Source organism: Pezoporus flaviventris, unplaced genomic scaffold (assembly GCF_033815535.1).
Source record: "Pezoporus flaviventris isolate CSIRO_AGI_PZ_B2104156 unplaced genomic scaffold, CSIRO_AGI_Pfla_v1 ptg000001l, whole genome shotgun sequence".
Classification (NCBI taxonomy): domain Eukaryota; kingdom Metazoa; phylum Chordata; class Aves; order Psittaciformes; family Psittacidae; genus Pezoporus; species Pezoporus flaviventris.
The window spans coordinates 64,012,503-64,029,680 of NW_026892549.1; the positions used below are offsets into that span (position 1 = coordinate 64,012,503).

Sequence of the window (17,178 nt, forward strand, 5' to 3'; positions counted from 1 at the left end):
CTGGAACATCAGCAGAATGCAGTGGTCCAACTCTGCTTGTTGGAGCTCTGATGGACTGTGGCTGCTGCCTCCTACTGTTGTGAGCCAGGCTTCTGTGCAAGGAAATCAGAAAGATGTGTGGATAGCAGTGTTACCTATTCCAGTGCTGTGTGGATAGCAGTGTTAACTATTCCAGTGCTGTGTGATGGCCGCTAGTTTGTTGCGGGCCAGGTTCCATGGCTTGTTGTGGCAAAGGTGCTGTTTCACTTACTGGGAGCGTTCATGGAGCTGAGGTTTTGTTCTGACTGAAGACAGGGGTCGGAAACCCACCATTAACATAATTCTAACTTGACATGTAAAGCAGATGCTAATGTTTGTCCCAGGCAGTATCTGCCTCTTCAGGTAATCAGAAAGTTCCTTGCTCATCTTAGGGTTGCACTGGAAGTAGCCTGTTGTAAGGCAGCTTTTATATCATGTTAGCTAAGTCTCTTTTCACAATCTCTGGTATAAGTTCAGCGTTAATAATAGAGGACTCTGAGGTATAATGGTGGTGAATGAATATTTATTTATAGATCTAATACTATGAAATAGCTTCATTATCACTTGCAAAAAAAATGCTTCTTTTTCTGTTTTCCTGACAGTCAGTGCAAACAATAAAAACTGTTCCTTCATGATGACTGGGATTGTGAAGTCAACAATTTCTATTTTACAATGAGGAAAAGAAACACCTGATTTGATTTTTTTTTTTTTTTTAATTTAGAACATGAACAGTGGAGGCCTCAGTTTGCTTCCTACAAGAGAAAACCCCTCACTTCATACAGCTCTGTATGCAGCAAGCTTGGCTATGTGTAGGAATGCCAGCTATAAATGCTTTAGCACATTTGAACTGGTTTTGGCATCAACAGGAGTAAGCGGGCAGGTGTGTGGTGCTTAGCTGCGGGCTGGGGTACTCTATGGAAGCTGTTTAGTTTCTTTAATAGAGCGCCTTGTCTGTGATCCTTCCTGGATTTGAAAACTCTGTGCTTGGGGAAGAAATTGCTCTGAAATTCTTTGGTTATAAAGCAGTAGCAAATGGGATCTCAACAGCAGCTTTTATTTGCCATCCTGCGAGGCCTATCCATGAGGCCACAGGACCAAAAGCGCTGCTGTTTTGTATTTCAGAGTAGGCAACTTCATTGGAGCTCACTGGAAATTGGGCAAGGTGCCCCATGGCAACAGGCAGAAAGCATGAACATGGCAGGGTCTGGAGAACAAGTATGTAGTTTGCTTTCTGGGTTAACAGTAGGGTAACAGGCTGATATGGCTCAGCCTTCATCTCTCTTCGAAGTAATTAACATTTTCATAATAATCTGTTTGGAACAGGCACTCATTATAACCAATGAGATGCAGAAGCCCGACTGGGATCCTACAGGAAAGACTGTTTTTGAAGGCCCTCTGAGCTATTTCTGAATACAGAAGATGTCTTCCTTGCTGAACACCTCTTGCCTGGACACGTAAGTGATGCCTGTCATGGGCATTGACAGCACACCATAAAGGAGAATGGGCTAACAGGAACCCTAAGCCCCTTTCTCTCTAAGGATAGTCAATAGCAGTGTATTTGCTGACAGCTACAAGGGTGACAACGCTCGCGCATCTCCTTAAGCACCAGATGATTCTTCAGTTCAGGCACAATTTGTGTCTGGTTTCTTTTGCTCTCTTTGAAAAGAGACTTTAAAAGGCAGAATGAGGGCCAAGCAGTGTGTGATGTGATTAAGTTGGTCACATGTGCTCCGCTTGCAGTGAAAGACCATCAATGTCAGAGCATTAAATAATACATCAAAGAAAATTGGTACATAAATGATCAACTGACTGACCTGAATGGTTTCATCCATTTTTATGCTGAGTTTCCATCACGCAGGGACCTGTGCCAAGGTATTGGCACAAAAAGTTGGATCTAATCTTTGGATGAGGAGAATTTTCTGTGATGGGAGTAATTGTTTCATATGTTGTTTGGCTGGTGTCTAGACAGCGGTTTCAGCATGTGGTCTGCAGACACTTGAAGATGACAGGACACTTTTAGGGAAACTATTTGTAAGTTGTCACCAAGAAAGTTAGTTGTCTGTAGGTTTAAATGAGCAGAATATGGATTTGCATTCCCTGGAGGAAGGTTTAGGTATTTACAAGACAGAAGACGCTCAGAGTCAAGGGCCATGAAGCCAAAGGCAATACAGCTATCACATGCATTTCAACAACTCTATAATGTTTCCCATGCTGACTCTATGGGGCACTTCCTTCTAGTGGGCCAAGATTTCCATTTGTGGTTTAAGTGTTTTGAGCTGCTCTGTTGTCACTTCCCTGTGGGGTGGGAGGGTACGCAGTGCATAGTCAGCAAGGGCAGGTTTGTAGAGATTTGTAGAGGAGATTTGTAGCTGGAAAGCCAGACATTTACGTTGATGCATGGTCCAGGACCCAGCTAGGAAAGCTTAAGGTTCTCTGTATAATCATAGAATGGTTTGGGTTGGAAGGGATCTTAAAGATCATCTATTTCCAACCTTCCTGCCATGAGCAGGGACACCTTCAGGGTTAAATGTCTCAAAATGAAGTGTGGGAAAGCTGTTGAACCCCTGCTGTCCGCTCTCCAAGCAGCTGAAAGAGAAAAAGCACGAAATCCAAAGCAATGCTTCATCACACATGGCAGTGCCAAGAAGCCCTCAGCTGTGGGTCTGAGCTATCTGTACAGAAAGGCCTCACACACCTCACTCTCATCAAACCTCCCCTGAAAACTGTGTATGGATTGTAAGGCAGGGATCATGGCTGCATCTGCTTCATGTTGCTCACTGCTGTTTTCTGAGCATCGACATTCATGCAGCATGAGGCTGTGGCAACTTGAGCAGATGCGATCCCTTCTCACCAGTCAGGATACCTACTGAGGAGTTGATCCCACTGAAGTACAGCAAACCTGTCACCAGGACTTACAGCAGTTGCTTGGGTGAGATCACTTCACAGATTTATACCTGATAGGCACAACGCAAAAGTTCTGTTCTGGGGTCTACAGTGCTTTGTGGGGCTCTGTTTTTCCATGCAGTAATGGCTTTATTTATACCCGCAATGATTTTAGTCTCACAAACACCAGGGTGTTTGCCACAAGCTGATACAAGTGTTAAAGGGCAGGAATGGGGCAATAGTCTCAGGCCACTGTCTTTACTCCATACACAGCAATAGCTGTGTCCTGGTGATAGCTGCAAGCTTTGAAATCATACAGGCTGTCAGGGAACTACCGGTGTATGGTTTGGTGTGAGCAGCACAGATGTATTAGGTTCAGCATTGTAGTGCATGGGTTTTTTTTTTCTTGGTTTTAAGTGACCATCTGTATAACAGTACCAGAAGTGGATTTGTGTATTGCTGTATGGGTGCTGTTTCCTATGTTTAATTGCATGTTATGTACAGATAAGTGCATGGTGGAAACAGTGGCCTTGTCATCTATTCTCCATCCCATATGCTCTCCCTCTTGAAGCTGCAATACAGTGGTCTAAGACTATGGTCAAGGCTGGAGTCAAGTCACTGAGGACAGAAGGACAAAATTCAAGTTAATATCAGACCCCTTGGAAGGGATTGCCCCTTTTTGCAGCTATGCCTGTAGCTACAATGATTGCAAATACTGTAGATGGTCCTATTCCCTCTGCCTCAAAACTTCAGCAGCCCTGTGGCTCTTAATACCTGTAGTGTGCTACACCTTGTTTATGTCATGACTTGATCTGTGGGTGACTGGGATTCTTGGCTTTGGTTCACCTTGCACCTCATCGATAGGCAAGTGGGGAACAGAGAAGGAAATTCTTGGAATTCCTTAGCTGCAAAGTAATAACAAAATGCATCCAAACAGCAGTTAGAGTTTGCTAAGCATGCACAGATGTGAACACAGGCACTAACTTCTGAGAGCAGAGAACAAGCTCCAGCGACATCCACTGCAAACCGCGAGAGCAGGGCAATGTAGAAGGGTGCAAAACATACAGTGAACACGCACAGATTCAGAGAAATAATGTGGATTGCTTTCTGGATTAATTTTGTCTCATGAGGACTCGTGACCATCTTCTTCTTGAGACATCTGATGACTTGTACTGAACAAAAAGTCACAATCACTAAGGGGATAAAATAGCCAAAGATGACGGACACTAACAATGTATAACTAGGTTGAGTAGATTGTTTCCAAAAGCAGAATTTTTCCTTTTTGTTATGAAATTGTGGACACAAGTAGGAATAAATCATTAGTATTATCCAAAGAGCCCCACAGATGGATGCTGATTTCAGTGGGGATCGAAGAATCTTTGCTTTTAGAGGGAACTTGATTGCAATGTATCGATCGATCGCTATCAGGGTGATGATCAGGATGCTCATAGGCATGTTTGTAAAGTAGATCGTTTGTATGGTGAAACACAGGTTGTCTATGGGATGCTCATATGTGGTAAAATATATCAAGAAAGGCAGGGCAAACAGCAGGAAACTGTCTGCGACTATGAGGTTGATGATGTACACCCTGGTCTTGGTCCACCTCTTGAGTTTGCATCAGAAGACCCAGAAGGCAGTCGCGTTCAGTGGGATCCCCAAAGAGAGCACTGGGATGTAGACTGTAAATTGAAACGGCGCAATGCTGGGATGTAGACTGTAAACTGAAACAGCACAATGCCATTCTGCATGTCGTAGTCTTCAGTGCAGTTCTCCATGTTGGGTTGTCTCTGCAAGACAAGGGGGCAGGCATGAGACCAAGCTTGGGGACAGGTTGTCTGTACTGGAGCCTGCTGCAGTGCCCCACTCTCATGGCTCTGGAGCTCCTGCCCTTGCACTGCAGATCAGCTCATCAGCACTGAACACAAGATTCGAGGTGTGGCCTCACCAGTGCCCAGTACAGGGGGATGATCACTGCCCTGACCCTGCTGCCACACTATTGCTGATACCGGCCAGGATGCTGTTGGCCTACTTGGCTGTCTGGGCACGAGCTGGCTTATGTCATGCTTCCATGAACCCACTCTCTCTGCAGGATGCTGGGGAGGAATTACTCGGCATTAAGTACCACCAGCCCTAGCAGATCTAGTCCAAGGTGTCCAAAGATAGAAGAAAGAGAGACTTGTGAGCGCAAGTCTAATCTCAACCTCACCTGGAGTATTGTGTACAGTTCTGGTGTCCTCAACATAAAAAGGACATAGAACTGTTGGAACAAGTCCAGAAGAGGCCACAAGGACGATCAGGGGACTGGAGCACCTCCCGTATGAAGACAGGCTGGGAAAGTTGGGGCTGTTCAGCCTGCAGAAGAGAAGGCTGTGTGGAGACCTCATAGCAGCCTTCCAGTATCTGAAGGGGACCTATGGGGATGCTGGAGAGGGACTCTTCATTAGGGACTGTAGTGATAGGACAAGGGGTAATGGGTTAAAACTTAAACAGGGGAAGTTTAGATTGGATATAAGGAAGAAGTTCTTTACTATAAGGGTGGTGAGGCACTGGAATGGGTTGCCCAGGGCGGTTGTGAATGCTCCATCCCTGGCGGTGTTCAAGCCCCAACTTTCTCAGCCTGTCTCCATATGGGAGGTGCTCCAGCCCCTGATCATCCTCGTGGCATCCTCTGGACTTGTTCCAACAGTTCCATGTCCCTTTTATGTTGAGGACACATCCTTCACATCTATCTGATGCATTGACTTGAAGACGAGGGGCAGTTAACAGAGTCTAGGGTGTTTTGTCGGATCATTTGCTTAGTAAGGTGCTGTTACTGCCTGAAGCCTCCCCCTTCCCCACCAAAGCAATATGAAATAAATAAACTGGATTAATTTAATAATGCAAACAGCCTGAAATACACAATGAGGTAAAACACGATATATTCTTTTTGTATGTATTGACAATAAGGATCAATAGACTTTAGATATTAAAAAAAACAAACCCAGGGAGACATACATGGTTCACTTGTATTCTCATAAGAGTAACTGGAGGGTGGAATGGAGACTTGTTAATGACCAGAGATTACATACACACTTTCACACAGCTTTGTGAAATTAATAGAAACATAGGGTGTAATTTACAATTCACTTAGTAATGCTAAACCTAACAAAGACCTTGTGCCATCCCTGGAGGCATTCCAGGCCAGTCTGGATGTGGTTCTGGACAACCTGATCTAGTTGAAGGTGTCCCTGCTCATTGCAACAGAGTGGAACTAGATGAGCTTTGAGGGTCCCTTCCAGCACAAACTGTTCTATGGTTCTATGATCTCTTCAGAGAGAAAGGGCAACAGTTATCCCAATAACACTGAGGATGTGTCTTCTCTTGATGTTGCAGAGACACTGGGTTTCATTGTTTTGGGTTTGCTGTTTTTCATCCCTCTTGCCTCCCTCCTTCCACTCCTTGCTTTCCTTTAGCAAGTGTGTGTCTGCAAGGGGTGGATTTGATCTGTTTTATCACTGCTGGTTTTGGGTGGTAGAAGGGCTTCATGGAACTCCTTGGTCGCAAAGTAGTAGCAGACACTATCCAGGCAGCAGTTAGATGTGGCAATACACCTTGTCAGGGAGGAGATGTTCTTCATAACCTGGAGCATGAAACAGGTAGCTCCAATGCTATCCATTACGAACCTGGCAAGTAACCCAAAGAAGGCTGGCAGAAAACATACTAGAAACACCATCAGGTTTGCGTAAATAATGTGAACAGCTTTCTGGATTGATTTCTCCTCTGGTGAACTGGTGTTCAGGCCTCTCTTGAGGCTCCTGATCACTTCTGTGGAGCAAAAAGTCAAGATTGCCAATGGAAGAATAAAAACGAAGAAGATGGAAAGCAGGCTCAGAGCAGCAGGCACGGTGGTATCCTTCTGGAAGCAGAGGGTGGATTGGCTCTGCCAGATCTGTGCAGTGGCACCGACTACCACAGAGACCCACAGAAGACCGCAGAGAAGGGCTGCCTTTGATGGAGACCTGAAGGTCCTGGCTTTCAAGGGGTGTTTTATGGCAATGTATCGGTCAATGGAGACAAATGTAATTACATAGATACTCACTAACATGATGATGAAATATGTTGTCTCTATAAACTGGCAGAGTTCGTCTTGGGTTGACTTATTCCAGAGCAAGTAAGCCATGAAAAGTAAGGTGCAGTCTGCAAAGACTAAGTTGATTACATACACCCTTGTTTGTGTCCACTTCTTTATCTTGCAGAAGAACACCCAGAGGGCAAGGGCATTAAACAGAGCTCCAAACAAGAAAATGACGCTATACAGAGCAAGTTCAGTGAGGCGGACATGGTGATAAAGTTCTAGACTTGTGATACTGCAGTTGCTGGACACATTCATTGTCCTGTTGTGCGGAAGTTGTGTGATGTTCTGAGACCTGAAACAGCAAAAGACATGGTAACACTTTCCTCCTCCCCCTTAACAGATGCATATCCTATGAAAAAAAGGGTGTTTAAGTAAACATGTATTTTGCCCATCACAAATGTGAATTTGCGTCTACAAAGCTGGCCTTCTCAGTCAGCCTCTAATTGGGATGCATCCTTTGTCAAGCTTTGTTTATGTTTCCTCAGTTTAGGAGTAAATATCTCCAATAGGACATGGCAGACAGTCTTTATTAAATAGTGGTATCTTGAATGGAGGGGTGGAATAGCAGTGAGAAGAAACCCCATAGATAGTGAGGGCATCCTGTGAGAATGGGATTCCTTAAGCCAGGCTGTGCAAATGAGGCAAGATTACCCTTAGCCTGGTTATGAACTAGGCAGGGATTGCAGCAACCAAAGCCCAGCACAATCCATGAGCAAAAGCTCTTGTACCAGGTCTCCTGGCTTGGGAGACAGAAGAGTGGTGTGAAGGCCTGCAAGGGCATAGCAGATGTCGCTTGGGGGATGTGCTCGTGCTCTGGCTCTAACTGGGCAGGTTTCTGAGCCTTTGGGCTGCCTTGCAAACGTGGAGCTCCTGTTCACGTGGCTGCACAGCCCCCACATGTCCTGCCTCTGCTGACACCCGCTGCTGATTCTGTGGCCCTAAACCTACAGCTTCGTTCTCTTGTTCTCTGTCAACTGCTGCTCAGGGTCCTGCTGTGGCTGGAGGGAGGCAGAGGAGCATCAGGTACCTGGTTGCTGTGGGTAGTGATGCTCAGCAGCTGTGGATCTGAAATGCTGTGCTGAAACCTAAGCTAAGCAAGCTGGAAGATGTGATATCTGGTATTAGACCATCCCGGGCAGGGCCCTCCAGCTGAGTGCTGGTTGGGTTGTGCTTGCACAGCGCTGGGCAGGGAGGTGGGCGCACCAAGCACCTTGGCACAGAGTGTAGACTCTCTCTAGGCTGAACAAAATCTCCTCAACCCTCCTCAACCCTCTGCTGCACCAAAATGGCCTCTTGAGATGGGTTGGGTGCTCGGGGCAGGGATGGAGCTGGAGATGGCCACGATGGGGCCGGTGACAGGGCTGCAGCCTGCACTCCTCTTTGAGCACAGGCTTCAGACTGGCAACTGAACCAAGGCCTTGGCATCTCACATGGGTGGCAAAGAGCCTCACTTCTTGTACTCTGCATTGACAGAAATAGAAGGGTTAAAGGAGAGCTGCAGGCCCTGAAGGGCTCGGTAGTGGGTTATTTAATTGGTACTGAAGATCAGCGTGCAACACAGCTGATGGGGAATTGTCTCACTGCCTGTTCACTCTTAGTACCTGACCAGCTGAAACATTTCATTGCACTTCTGGGGAACCAGCTCCGGGGACATTCACTTTCATTTCAACCTATTTGAACTGGTCATTTATCAGCGTAGCAAGCATCACATCTTGAAAGAAACGCTTCTCTGGTGCAGCTGATGGACCCCTGAGCCCAGCAGGAGGTCTGAGGCTGCTCTTCCATTTACCTATAAGAAAAATGACGCTTGAACCACAGCAGGATGTAGGGCTTTCATGTGCATAGCCCCAGATTTATCTGCCTTTCCTAGCCTGCCAGGCCTGCAGCAGTAGTGCAGGTTTCTAGATCACTAAAGGGTATCATCTGCTGAACATTTTACAGTGACAGCACTTCTACTGTACCACAGCTGATGGGGGGGCTTACAGACCAGAACACACACAGCCTGTTACACAGACTCCCTTTCCTGGCAGCCCTGGGTACCACTCGCAGGGACAGAGATGTGTATTTATGCCCCGATTTCGAGAACATACCGTTACAGAGCAGTGCGTGCGGGCAAACAGCACCTTTCCAGAGACCCCTCCGTACCGATGCCTCTGCTGCACCCTGGTGATCACAGCCTCTAGGAAGCCCAGCCTTGCAGGAGATGCATGCTGCACAGCACGCAGTGTGCCCATGAAGCCAGGCATACAGGGACAAGTTCCTTGGATACTGCAGTGAAGCATGGCAGAGGGGCAGGGGAGGAAGAGGTAAGGCCACTGGGGATGTGAATGGAAAGCTCCTGTAACTGCTACTTAGCGCACACCCAGCAGGCGCTTTGGGAATTCGCCTCTGCATTCCGTGCACACAACAGCATCCCCTCCCGTTCGGTGGCTGCTGCCAGAGCTTATCTACTCTGTGGGTGGCATCAGTGCCGCTGCACAGCTAACACTGATGGGTGGCTATGAGAGATCACTGCTCAGCTGCTTGCTTGTGTAGCTGCCTCTCACAGCTTGAAGGCTGCTGCAAAGGTTTGAAGCTCCATGACAGACAAGACTGTATGTATTTAAAGATTCCTGCTTGTAATGAAATTAAATAGTTGTCCTGAAATAATAAAGATGTTATCAGGCCAGGAGCACATTTCTTTTCTCTTGTCTTCTCTAATATTCTCTTACAGTCTCTTCCCTTCCTGTCAGTCTCTCTGCCCCTCCTGTCCCTGATACTCTTTTCTCTTATATTCTCCTATATTCTCTTAGTCTCTTCCATTTTCTTAGTCTCTTCCCTTCACTTATGGTTATATTTTCTTATATTCTTTTATATTCTCTTTCCAAGTATTCACTACTTTGTAGACCAGAAATGAGAGAAACCGTTTTTGAGTTACTGGCCTGCCTCTGCCACCTTGTGTGAATCACAGACACCTCCTGCATCCCAAAACCACATTGCACTGTCATTGCCATAGTGTTATTGGTGACTTGTATACCACCATTATTCATTATATACTGTATAGTATATGCTATATATCATAATATACCATATAATTATATATTATCTACTAATATCTATAATATATCATTATAGATTATATATTTCCCTCATTTATTATATAATATAATTATATTTTGTATACTAATATATACTATACAATATAATTCTATATAAAATATTATCATAGTACTATAATTATTTATATAATTATATTAGAGAAAAATAATAACATATTTATATTATAAAATATAATTATAATTCTAATGATAAGATACAATTATATCTTAATTGAAATTATAATATCATCTTACGTTATTTCCGTTATTTTATTATTATAATATATTATTATTATATCATTAATTGAAATTATAAATATATTCTATATCATTATAATTACTATGAATAATATAATTACATATTGTTATACATATAATATGCATATAATATATAATATGTTTATAGTTTATCATATATATTGTAATATTTCTTGTATATAATAAATATTTAATATATTATATTTAAGGTTTTATGTATTATTTTTATTATAATAAAATATACATTATATAATATGAGATTATATTTATGCTATATATTATATCATATATTATCTAATATTATCCATAATATATCATATAATTATATATACATAATTTCATTATTTTGATTATGTATAATAGCATAATATATAATATAATCTCAATAAAATATGAGATATTAGATTATTATATATGATAGATACTATAATAATATATTATTTATAATAAAAGATAGATATTTAATTTGATAATTATAATTTCTATTATATAGTTTTATCTATAATACATCATACAATAATGTCATATTTAGTATAATATGTTTTTTATATAATAATATATAACATATATAATATATACCATGTAATATATGGTGTTTACATATATATAATATATAATATATCATATATTAGAAACCAGCAGTCAAACAGTTCATGATGTGAAGTCCTGCTAGGACACTGGAGGAGAGGACAGACTGAGGAGGCTCCTTGGAGAGGTTTTCCTCTGAAGCCTTGTGGTGGGCCTGAAATTCCTTTGAGACCGTGATTTTTCTACTCCTGTACTGAAAAGAAAACCCAGGCACATTAGAAGGCAACCCTGCAGAACCAGGAGAAAGGAAGATGTCGCCCTTTTAACACTTGGGACAACAGTGTAGGCATTTTTTACAGCACTGCATCCTAGGGATCCCTGCATGTCACAGCCCTGCCCTAGCCTTTGGGCCTTGCACCCACCTGCTTGGGCTGCAGGGCAAGGAAGGAGGTCAGTGCCTCCAGCCGGCCAAAGCTCTTCCCTGGTTCCCATTGAGGTTTCTGCAGGGGGAACACCCTCTTTCTGCACCAGGTCCTCTTTCAGGATACTCGCTTTAAGGTCTCGAGCATCAAAGGATTTATTTGTCTTTTTCTGTGTCATTTTGGTGCCTGCTCGCCCTCAGTGCTAAGTTAACCTGTTCTTTCCAGTTTCATACCCATCAATCACTTTTAATTCTCAGGCTCTCTGAGTGACAGTTTCCTCCCCAGAACTCTGAGACCACTGTCTCAGTTCTCCTGGCTCCTTAAGGATGATTGATCGATAGCCTTGTGCTCTCACCCCTTCCACAATGCCCATCTCCTTGTGACGGGGTCTGAAGGCTCAGAGAGGAGGACAGACTTCAGATCTGCACTAAGGAACACCACCAAGAGCATCATTTTGCAGGGACGCCCGAAACACTGCAGCCTGGGAAGCAGAGGGGTATTGGCTCCTCCCAGCTTGTTGTGAGAGCCGACCCTGCGCTCGGGGCTGAAGTACTCTTGGTTTCTCTAAGCTCAGTATAACCAAGCAGACCTCGACGTGTTTCCTTGCTGGAGTGAGTTACTTCTTCATTCCTCTTCATGACAGTGCTCAGAACGGAGACATTACTGGAAGCCACAATCATTTCATGTGATATCAGGGGCTATCTAGAGAAAAACCACACAACCAGCAACAGCAAACAAATGTCCTAAATGTTTTCTGCTATACCTGTTGTCATAGAATCGATAGAACAGTTGAGGTTGGAAGGACCTTCAAGCTCATCTCGTTCCAAACCCTGCCACAGGCAGGGACACCTTCCCCTAGAGCAGGTTGCTCCGAGCCCCGTCCAACCCAGCCTTGTTATAAACCAGTAAAATGTCAGCTCTTGTCCCTTGCCTCCTTGAAAAAGGGCAGCTCAGCATCCATCGCCCTCCCCACCACGGCACGGTGTGTCCACACACTGCAAACCCTTCCTGATAACTTGAGGGGAAATGCCTGCGAATGAATGGGGCTGCTGGAGGCTTCATTCCTGTCCATGGCTACTGTTGAGTTTCGGTTACAACCACTCTCGTTTGAGAACTACTCGCTGCTGGCTAGAAAAGGACAAACAGACCAAAGCTGCTGCACTCACAGCAGCAACAGGTTTGGAGACAAAGTTCTCTGTAGAGAACCACAAAATACACTTGATGGGGCAACCCTAAGGGGTCCCACAGGAAGCGTTCAGGTGCTTATATAACCGGGTCACTGCGCATTCCGCACCTCACTGCAATCCTAACGGCGCTCCCTAATCACTCATATCGGTCACTGCCTACACCGAAAGAGAGAGGTGCCGCAAGTCAGTGCGGGCGTAACTACAGCTCAAACTCACCCAGTCCCATTCGGATACTTTTGTTCTAACAAACAACCCTGCAAGGAGATGATGATGATTTAGAAAGAAGTTTTTTAAAAAAACAAAACTTTGAGAAACAAGAAATACCAACGCAAAATTGAAACGTCGGCAAGAGCGGTCAAGTGCCAAAGTCTGCTCCAAGCCTGCCCATCTATAGCAAAGAGTAGCAATTGCTCACGCAGCAATTACTCGCATAATCATTAGGGAACTCATTAGCTAACAGGCTTTATTTCAGGGAACAAAGATGAGAGATCATCAGGGACTGCAGCAGCAAAGAGATGATACAAAATACGTATCGAATGCTCAACCATGAGCAGTCAGAGGAGTGGCTTTTGCAGGAATTTAGGCAAAACCACCTCTTCATTCCCATCATTGGCCAAACACAAAGGGCAAAGGGCATAAATCCTTGCAGTAATTGGAATGATACGCTCCAGGCATCCAAGACAAGGTAAACTAATGGCGAGAGCTCAGCGTGTGTGTTACAGGCAGACAACCGTGTGCAGCTCTGGGAAGGCAAATGCTGGTGGGCATTATGAATACTGAGCAGGCAGGTAGGCAGTGGAGTGGGCAGCATGTTCTTGTGACACAGAACCCGAGTTTACTTCAAATCGAAACCAGCCAGAGTTTTACTTCTGTGTAATTTCCCTGTCCTTTCCCTGCAGCATTTAATCCTCTGGGATTAACTGCACCATCATTTGCTGACATCAGAAGAGACGGGACAAAAGAGAGCCATGTACAATACAATAATTGCTATTCACATAAGCCTCTTTCTAAATGCAGATTGTAGCTCTTCAAATACTGGCAATGGGGCTTATTTTCATTACTATATTTTCAGTGGCTGCAGTAAATCCAGTAGGAGGATTATTACCTCTCTTATCATTGATAACAGGCAGAAACTCATTTGCCACATTGCCACTGATGGCTTCTGCTACCAGCTCACCACGCTCACAACTGCCCTTTCAACATCTCCACGGCCTATTTCACGGCCCACAGATACCACCAGCCAAGGGCCCACACAGCACAGGCTGTATTTCCACAACAGGACCCAGTGCTCAGAGGACACACACGGGTGGGACCCACAAACTGTAGAGTGGGGAAACGCAGTAGGAATTGGCAGGGTCCCTTTCCTGCTGCTTTCCAGGCTCTATCCAAGGATTGCTGTAGGAAACGCAGATTTTGGTACAGGCTGGACACTGATAATATTCAACAGTGGCACAACAGCAAAGCTGTCTGCACAGAGCCCAGCTGCTGAGGCTGATGCTGCTGATGCAGGCTTGCTGCAGTGCAGTCACCTTTGTGTCCACAACAGAAGGGGGTGGCAGCTGGGATGCTGCTGTCAAACCCACTGCAAAACCCCTTGCTACTGCCCCACAAACCTCTCCTCTTGGTTCCCCAAGCAGCTGCGTGCCCTGCGCTCCCTGACCCATGATGGTCAACCACGAGAGCTGCGTAGGGTGAACACACGGCTCCATCCAGCATGTGGATGCTGACCACAGCCCCTGCACCAGAAAGCCCACCAGAGCAAACACAGGCATCTCCCAGCCTGAGGAAGAAGTTACTCATCCCTAGGCATAAACTCTGCAAAAGGAGCCCTTGAACAAGACGTTGACCTGAAAGCCACCTTCTCCCAGCTCCTGCTGGCCCCGCAGCATCATAGAATCACAGAATCAAAGAGGTTGTAAAACACCTTTAAGTCCAACCATTCCCCAGCTCTGTCAAGGCCACCACTAACCCATGGCACTGAGGGCCTCATCCACAGGCTGTGTGAACACTTGCAGGGACGGTGACTGCAGCACTGCCCTGGGCAGCCTGTACCAGATGCCTGAGCACCCTCTGGGGAAGGAATTGTTCCTAATATCCAGTCTAAACGTTCTTGTAATGATTTTAACTAGAATTTACCCTTCCTGAAACATCCCCAAAGAGCTGACATCAAAATCAGTGTATTTAACATTGCTAATACCTTTCCTCTGCCTCCAAGACCTGCTCCTCAAAGGAACTGCAGCTCCTTGACGTGTCCAGCCAGCTGAAAAACCAATAAGCTGCAGGCTCTTAGGGATCACACCTAAATAGAATTCTGTGCCATTAAGTTCCCAAGACAAGATGGGAATTTAGGAAAGTCAGTCCCAGTGGGGTGCTATCAGGGGATTGCAATAGCCAGGGATGCAGACTAGACCCCCAAAATAACAGCAACAAAGGATGCTCAGACACAGGTCCTATGCAGGCATCAAAGTGCAAAGTGTTCCTTTGCTGTCTTTCTGCCTCGCCTACACCTCTCCTTCCCTTGCTTTCCTCTTCTATTTAATGCAGCAAAGGGACTTGGCATCCCATTTTGCAGCAGCATGTTTGTTGATTTGCTCAGCCAGGAACATGGCTGAAATGGCACAGCTATTGCTCGCTTCTCCTCTAAACAATGGGTTGGGATTTCCTAGAAACAAATGTGAGATCTCAAGAGATGTTTTTAATGGACTTACTTTTCAGAATACAATTTCACATCCAGTGTATTTCACATCCAATATATTCTCTTGTTGGGATTTAGTTTAGTAGAGAGGAAAATTCTTACTCCACTTCAAATGGGCAGTTGAAAGCAATTTTGTACCATCAAAATGATCATTTGACACATTCTCAGTAAATGGTCTGAAAGATCTCAAGCAAACAACCTTCTTTTGGCTTTGTTACCACCTGAGGCTGCAGCTTCTTTTCATCTCCAATCAAAGTTTCCTCTAAGAAACACACTGGTCCTGAATTTCACTTGTATTAGCAGTTATTCTACTTCTATCATATTCATAACTATACAGTTTCGCTGCAGACATGCAGGTTAACCAGCACTCTGTAGCATCCAACAGCCAGCCACAAGTGAACTCTGCCATCTTCCGCTTCTCCTACCTGCCAGTTACATTCTTGGCCTTCAGAAATGCTGATGAGAAGACAACAGCACTCAGCTGGATCCTCTGTCCATCCTTAACCCAACTTACCCTTGGCATCGCAGAGGGAAGGGAAAAAGCTGCCAGATTTCCCAAACCCCAGAGTGAAGAATGACTTGAAAGGTCATTACAAGCAGAGATACTAAAACCACCTTATGAGTAAAGCAGTGTGTTTTTTCCCCCCCAATTCTGTCATCTCCTTGACAAATTAAGCTGAAGTCCTGCCTCTGAATTACTGACCAGCATTCACCCTAGTAGATTAGTGCTAGGACTCAATACTCCGCTTTTCCACACAGACTCCTGCCCTGGGTTGAGTTACATCAGTGGAAAAGTACCGTAAGTGCCACGACACATCGGAGATCCTGATGGTTAAGGGGGACTAACAGTTCTTTCACCTCAGATTGCAAACCTGACCAGTTTCCAGACTCCCAGTTCCCCTTCTCCTCCCACCCAGCTGGAGCATCCTTCCTCATGGAGAGAAAAGGAGAATGCAGTGAAGCAGCAAAGCCCCTCTGAGGTCATGTTCTCTGGCAGGGTTGCAGCCCCATATCCTGTTCTTCATCTGGCACTTTCATGCCAGCCAGGGCACAGGCGGGAAGCATTAAAGCTCAGGCACTGAAACACTTCAGATGCCAGGTAAGAGAAATTCATCTTAACGCAGCTGAAACTGGAGGGCAGTAACAGCACAGCCCCGGTGGTTGAAGAGAGCAATCACAATCTTGGTGTAGGAAGTGCAGGTTTTGGGACTAGCTGGACACTGATCATATTCAACACTGGCACAACAGCAAAGCTGCCTGCATAGAGATCAGATGTTAATGCTGCTAAAAATGCCTGAGCAAAAGCTTTACAGCTCCAAAGCAAATCCTATCGGGAAGCACAGTACCCAGGGGTTGCAGTGCTGCCCCTTGCTTCAGAGCACCATGTGGTCTGTGCCCCCCCTTGTACCTGCATTTTGTGTTCACCTGGACATCTGATCTTCCAGTGCCTGCACTTACTGCTGATAGCGAAAGAGTTCCTTCAGCTGGGGGAAGGAGCACTCACTGCAGGGGAACCTGCAGCAGGGAAGAACCAAGTATGAGCAGCTCTAATAATGAGCTCAGTACAAGCAGCTGCAATGACAAACCAAGCAGCTCTAGCGAGCAGAGCTCCTGCTGCCACTCTAATGGGGGAACGGAGAAGTGTCCCTCAGTTCACTGGGACTGAAGGCAAACGAAGCAAAGAAAACAGCTCCTTGGTTATTTTGTGGGTGGAAGGATTTGTCTGGTTTCTAAAGGCAATCGCCTCAAGTCATTTTAAGCCCTGTCTCCAGCTGTGCTCTTCCCCACCTCTCCCTGTGCTGTGCTGCAGTCTGACCTCCTGGGCTCCAGACTGTTACACTGGGATAAAGAACCTGCTTTGTAGAACAAAAGCACCAGATCTGCCAGGAGAAAGCTGCGCTGCTCTCATGGACGAGCCTTAAACCAGAATGGATCAGAGTTGGCAACTTGCTTTTCCCACTCTTGTTTCCATGACAAGGCACGGAATGCACGGGGG

The 17,178-nt window shown here is 45.2% G+C and overlaps 2 protein-coding genes across 2 annotated transcripts; both read right to left on the bottom strand.

Annotated features, from left to right (window-relative positions):
• Positions 1–2,395: 2,395 nt before the first annotated feature.
• LOC133270339 (G-protein coupled receptor 35-like) lies at positions 2,396–4,676 on the bottom strand. Its single transcript, XM_061455494.1, is given in 2 exon segments — positions 2,396–4,580; positions 4,640–4,676. Coding segments are annotated over 2 exon segments (921 nt in total). The 3' UTR covers positions 2,396–3,696.
• A 1,673-nt stretch (positions 4,677–6,349) lies between these two features.
• On the bottom strand, positions 6,350–7,323 carry LOC133269291 (G-protein coupled receptor 35-like). The gene has a single exon (XM_061453431.1). It carries the CDS (start codon positions 7,268–7,270, stop codon positions 6,350–6,352), a length of 921 nt encoding a protein of 306 aa, XP_061309415.1. The 5' UTR covers positions 7,271–7,323.
• Between the last annotated feature and the right edge of the window lie 9,855 nt (positions 7,324–17,178).